The 6,340-nt window shown below is 31.5% G+C and overlaps 1 protein-coding gene across 1 annotated transcript; it reads right to left on the bottom strand.

Annotated features, from left to right (window-relative positions):
* Positions 1-59: 59 nt before the first annotated feature.
* Positions 60-5,560, bottom strand: TRIADDRAFT_53145 (uncharacterized protein; the record flags this gene model as incomplete). The annotated part of the gene is made up of 21 exons (XM_002109241.1): positions 60-125; positions 257-457; positions 546-631; positions 823-954; positions 1,071-1,132; positions 1,424-1,505; positions 1,649-1,748; positions 1,920-2,048; positions 2,191-2,360; positions 2,421-2,506; positions 2,612-2,720; positions 2,801-2,853; positions 3,016-3,113; positions 3,303-3,460; positions 3,567-3,711; positions 4,276-4,378; positions 4,532-4,589; positions 4,742-4,830; positions 4,950-5,080; positions 5,195-5,343; positions 5,536-5,560. 21 exons carry the CDS (start codon positions 5,558-5,560, stop codon positions 60-62), a joined length of 2,232 nt encoding a protein of 743 aa, XP_002109277.1.
* Positions 5,561-6,340: the final 780 nt, after the last annotated feature.

Raw genomic sequence — 6,340 nt, 5'->3', positions numbered from 1 at the left:
ATATTGACATATGGAAATGTAAGTTTGCGTTTAGTTTATCAAGTTCAATGAAGATTCTCTTAAACTAAATCCTGCAATTTGCTATCTTGTTTGCTAGCTCGACGAGGAGGTGGATGTGGGCCATACTAGCATTCATAGATTGCAAAATGAAAAAAATTAGAATTACTAGCTAGGCATCTAAATATCTATGTCATATAATTTTAGACAGTAATTGTAACTTAAACAACTTAAATAAATACTTGTAGCTATTTCGTACCTCTGCACTCATCCTACTAGCGTTATCAGGATTTGCACTCACGATATCAATTTGACTTCTACGCAATGTAGAATTTGGACTTCTCGATCGATCTGATGACGGTCTTTTACTTGATGCTAATTCTATCCGTAGTTGTTTAATTTCGGCTTTAAGAGACTCAATCTCCGTAGATTTATCGCTATCTTTTGTAACTGGAGAAGTCTTTAAGATTGGTTTCAATAATATAGTGTCAGAGCTCCAATTAAGATATCAATTCAAGTATCTATTTTACAATTCTATAAATCATTACATGTATCAATTCGATATCATTGCCAGAATAGTCATCCTCTCGATCTTTACCCGGTCTGAACTGAATCGTTGGCTCATTACTGCGAGCTATTAAAGATTTTACAGGAGTATAAAATTATATTATTGTATCGTACAAAGAGAAAGCGGTACCGTATGTACGTAGTATGATGCTGTACGAATTAATCAGTTTAACTATAATTCTTAGCATCGGAATTAAAATATAAACATAAAGATGTCATTTACAGTTACAAAAACGTAGCGAAAATTCTATAAATTACATAGTTTAAGTCCATCTTCCTCAGATAGCCAAGCATTTAAATCCTCCTCATATACAATTAAAAAAATGTCCAACGTATTAAGTGATCGACGGCCGTTATAACTGACCTCCGTATCTTCACCATATATATATCCTAAACATTAATAAAAAGTGCATAATATATTTATCAATAGCAATGACAACCGTGTATCTCCTGTGACAGTCAATGCTAAAGAATGAATTAAGCTACCGAAAAATACGTATTTGTACCTGCTGATAAAATAGAATACCATTTTCTATTCTGTGCCTCAATGATAGATTTTCTTTCACTCCTGTGTATGATTCGGTAATAAAGTCATTAAATAAACTTTATCTTGCTACTCCAACGTAACCCTATGCTAGTATGATTACTTTAAAATTGGAATTTGAATCACGTCTATCTGACTGGAATTTTTTCCCTTATCTCGAAGTTTAAGATGTGCCTCAACGTGCGGAGTCATCTTGTTGAAGGCGTCCAAAATAAAGGCTTGAACAACGCTATAGGATGGATGCACACATTGCAAAACCTTTAATAATGACTACAAGTATTAGATGTTTATCATAAATAATAATATTGTAGTTACTTTACAATAACTTCAACAGCGATGAAGTAGAAAAAGATAAAATAGGCAATACTCCACGTGGTTCCAGAAGCATCTATAGTGCCTGCAGGAAATATTAGCAATTTAACATAGTTACGACATATTTATATAGTGAAAGATGATGTAAGAATACGTATATCTATTTAATAATCAATGCATTTTATTTGACAGTCGGATGTAATGTATTATCTTAAATGAAACACATACCAAACATAATAATCTGCCAGTTATTAACAACCATCAAAGCAAACAGCGTAGTATAAGCGTTTAGAATGCTATCGAAATTCATAAGATAATATAGGCCATCCTAGATAAAAATAACCCACCAGTGATTACTTTACGTCAGCCAGACACATTAATTCGATATCATAAGTGTATAATAATGTAGATACAAGTAACAGAATAGGTCGCATCAATTTAATGAAAACTATGCTAAGTGCTAAGTTATATTTCCTTAGTTAGATATCGAAATTAGTACCGGACTAGTTCGATCATAACTACTACTGTAATGGCCACCGCAGGATTTAATCGAACAATCACAATCCAGACCATTATCTTTAACGCATTGGTCGGTAGTTTTCTTAGCGCAAACTTCCAAAGTATTATTCTGATAAAATGTAAATAAAAATTTTATCATCACAATCGAAATTAGTTTCTATATCAAGTCAGTTAAGTGACATACAGCTAAATCTTTTCAGTAAGGAACCTTATCTACGACTCATTATGATTTTGACTTTCATAATACTTACAACATTCCTGAATAAAACAGTCGTGTTACCGGCGATATTATAAAATTGATCGTCGCTGCAACCATAAGTATAATCCCCATAGGGCGCAATTATCTTGCTATTATTAAGTGGATGAGTAGTAATATTGCTATAATGATGAACCATAGTGCAGCCACATTTCGAATTTTTGTCTAAAATAAGCAATCAAGTTAGACCTAAAGTATAGGAGGGGAATATGTGTAAATACTTACAGGGGAAAGCCTCCATCCCAATGATAGCAAAAAAGTAGTACATGTACGTCACAACGAGAACAAAGCTTAACATTCTCGGTAGGATCCTATGATGAATGTAACGAAACAAGCCATTAAAACAATCAAATAATCTAGCCTCAAATTTATATCGCTCTATCTAGAGCGCAATTATAATAGATTTTATTTCGTACATCCCAATAGTTTCCATTGCGATAGTTAATTTTAAACGAATGTCAATAAAGCGAAGGATTAAGAATAATCTTAAAAAAGCCAAGTAGGATAGGGGATTTCCAACTCGACCTAAACAGAAATATTGCCATTAAATTTGAGTCTACAAGGCTAATATATAATTAATAACATTAGTGAAACTGTTATGATACCCGTTGAAAGGAGAGCACCAGCTACGGCGGCAATAATTATTAACATGTCAATCCTATTAATGATAAATAGACATTAGACTGCATAATACATTTCTAACTAATATATCTACTGCAGCTCGGGTAGAGAGATCGGAGCCATAATCACCTAATTCATAGGCAGGAATTAAAATATAGAAAAAGAGTCTTAACAATGTAAACACTATATAATCACTTACAGATTCGAAATAGATGATACAAATCTATTCCAACCGATGCCAATCATTCGCGTTAATATTTCGATAACGTAGAAGCCAACAAATATATAATCTATAGGCTATAATTCACAACCAATTAGTAAAATATGTATCATTTGAATTTAGCATAACTGCTGCCAATTTTTAAACTGTGTCATTATAGCATTTCTTTTACAATAATGCTACAAATTCATGTAACTTATACAGTTACAGCATAACAAGCTAGTGACGCATCAGCAATTTATTAACGCTCAGATTTGGCTACTAACATGTAATACTTCTAGGTACTCCTTTGCTTTTAATCCACCTTGAGTTGCTACCATTTGATCTGCCGTAATGGCCTTAGCCAGCAACCATATTGTATTTGCAATAATTACCAAGTTAACAATCCATTGGAAATAAATCCAGGTAACAAACCAGTACATCCCTATTCAAGAAGCATATGAAGGCATTAAAACTAACTAATAAATCGTTAACTACTTAAAGTAACTCGTAATAGGGCCGAGATAGATAACGAATACTTATAAATGAACCTTTAGCAACAGGCTTTAAACATTCAGGTAATGAGTCGTAGTCGAATATAAAAAATTGATCATGAGTTTCATCAGAGTCCCAGGTAATAGCACATACACTTGGAAATTCATAAAATTCATCCAAAGTTATTGTGCCTTCCCCATCCTTAAATCATGATAATCAAATATACCGGTAAAAGTTAAGTCATATACAGAGTAATACCTTACAGAACAAGTTTTATTCAGTTTATTAAACCTCATCCATAATCTTAAACATTAAGACCAGATCTCGCAAGGGAGTACTGCTTGAATAGTATTTCATAATACCTAGGTTTGTAAGGACATGGGACTTTTAAAAAAGTTTAACTATAATAAAAATTAGTTAAAATGCATCGGGTAATTAACTCGATAATCCCAATTTAAGCGAAATAACCTCTAAAGTCTCTAAAACTTATGCGTCCAATTTGATCGGAATCAATTAGATTAAATGCCAAGCGTAACCCTTTTCTTGTACCTAAAAGAATTTTCTTGAACTGATACTTAGAATTCTCATTGAATGACGAATAGATTGCAGCCAGAAACTGTATGATAGCAATGATAAAATCGAAATAATCAATTCCGCGGCAGACAAGTTCATTTTACTATTCGGTAAGAATGCTCTATATACTGTAGTTTCAACTGGGTTTACTAGGTCTTAATGGCTGATTTTAAATTAGTCATCGATACATACCAAATTTTGCAAGAAGTATATTCCAATAAGACAGAAAATTATGAAGTAGATCGTCGCTGAATGACCTATTGTTTTGTAAGCCGGAAGCATAGCATCTGGAAAACTGGTAAGTAGAAAAATGAATACGAAAATTTTTTAACCAAATTTTCAGCTACCGGAAGTATAATCAAAGTTTACCGCATTAATTTCGTCATACTTAGCTGTAGTCAAGCAGATGAAGAAACTGACAAAGCTTATGCCCAACTCTCTAAAATACCAGTCTTGATCGAGTTGAACGTACTGTCCCGGTTGAGGATTAAAAAATAAGTAAAATCCTACATCACAAAAACAATTCAGTGAATTATATTTAAGTAATACACATAATTTTTAAAACTAAATACTGTAACTGGTATTATCACTGCTGTCAAGAATATATAATTATAACTATAACTATTAACAATATAAAGGATGATAAAAATTCTCTCACCAAGCAAGGAAAAGACAAAGATGAAAGTAATGGTCATCATGAAAACATCAATAATTTCCGAAGCTGATCTTAAAATATCTAATATAACCCTATTCATTTACGAGTAAAAGAAAATTAGAGTAAGAATATGATACGCACTTTTATTTACCATATATTTAACTAATATTTAATACTTAGAAATAAAAATTACAAATGGCGATATATGCACCTTCTTGTACCAGAACTGTAATGATTATTAATAATATAGATTGGCCGAAATGGTCTTGAGAATCGGTAAAACTGATACGGCAGAACAAGCACGAGCATGGCATCAATCAGTGATAAAAATATGAATACGTACTATAGGAGAATAGAAAGACAAATAAACAACAACATATTAGGCACTTTTAATGAAAGCAGTCTTTACCAATATTCGAGATTATAAATGTAGTTAAGAAAATTTCAATTTATAACCATCATGCTCCTCTTTTCTTTGAAAATTCCTTTCCAGCCTATCAATCGATATCTGATCCATCCCCCAATCAGTAAAAAGATATAGCAGACCAATTCAATACTCGCTGTTATAATAATTCTCGTTCTGTTATTATTATAGTCTGGATTTACTACGAATATTGAAAGAGAAAATTAATAATTTAAGCTAATTTAAGTATCATAATCAAATAAATATACAAAATGATAACGAGCAGTTATAATAATACTTTGGTGTTTTAATGCGATTGTGTTACTAGATTTTAACTTTTTATTGTTTTAAAATTGTTAAAATTGACAATCTAGATGTAATAATTTCAATTTACCAGAAGGTCTTTCAAAGAATGCCATTACTAGTATGATTATGCAAACAAGTAAATCAGCCAGTCGCAGCCATGTATTATGGACAAGCCTATTAAATTATATTATAATTAGTAATTGTCCATGCAATATTAGAATATATGCATACAAATATTACAGGTCTCTTTTAAAGTATTTACTACAACTATTTAAAGCTTTCTAAATGTTTAAAATTTTAAAAAGTGTGTAAAGAAAGGTATTTTAAATTCAAATCCATCAGTAAATATGCGCATCGTATCAATGTAATAATTTGCATAGACTATGAAAGAACGATATTTAACTCATTAATAGTTTCTTGGATTCAGTACTCATATCATAAATGTATAAATAGAATACGTAATAATTACATGTAAGCGTTTATAGCTTTAGGAGTAGCTGGATGACGATCGAAATTTGCACCGGAAGCCCCCTCGTTAATGTAGATTGCAGCTTCTTTGTAACGCCACTTAAGGTTATCATCGTTGGTCTCCTCAAAGTCTTCATCCGTAAGAGTATAGAAAAGATCACGTTCTGGAGAAAATGAAATAAATACTCTTAATAGATAATCATCGTTTAGATAGTAATATGAACGTATGGAATATTATAACGTGAGTATTTTACATGACTACGTATTGAGAGAAAGATTTTATATAACAATGCAATGGCAAGTTAACACGATATATTATTATCTGTAACAATCATGTAAGTGTTATTCTAGATATTAAAATTAGAAGTTTACTTGTACTGTATCACTCAAGATAAACTATTTTGCAGCACATTAAAATAACATCA

The sequence above is a fragment of the Trichoplax adhaerens genome, genomic scaffold, assembly GCF_000150275.1.
Source record: "Trichoplax adhaerens TRIADscaffold_2 genomic scaffold, whole genome shotgun sequence".
NCBI lineage: Eukaryota > Metazoa > Placozoa > Uniplacotomia > Trichoplacea > Trichoplacidae > Trichoplax > Trichoplax adhaerens.
Note: the sequence above shows the minus strand (reverse complement) of the source record. Positions and strands in the feature narration are given on the sequence as shown.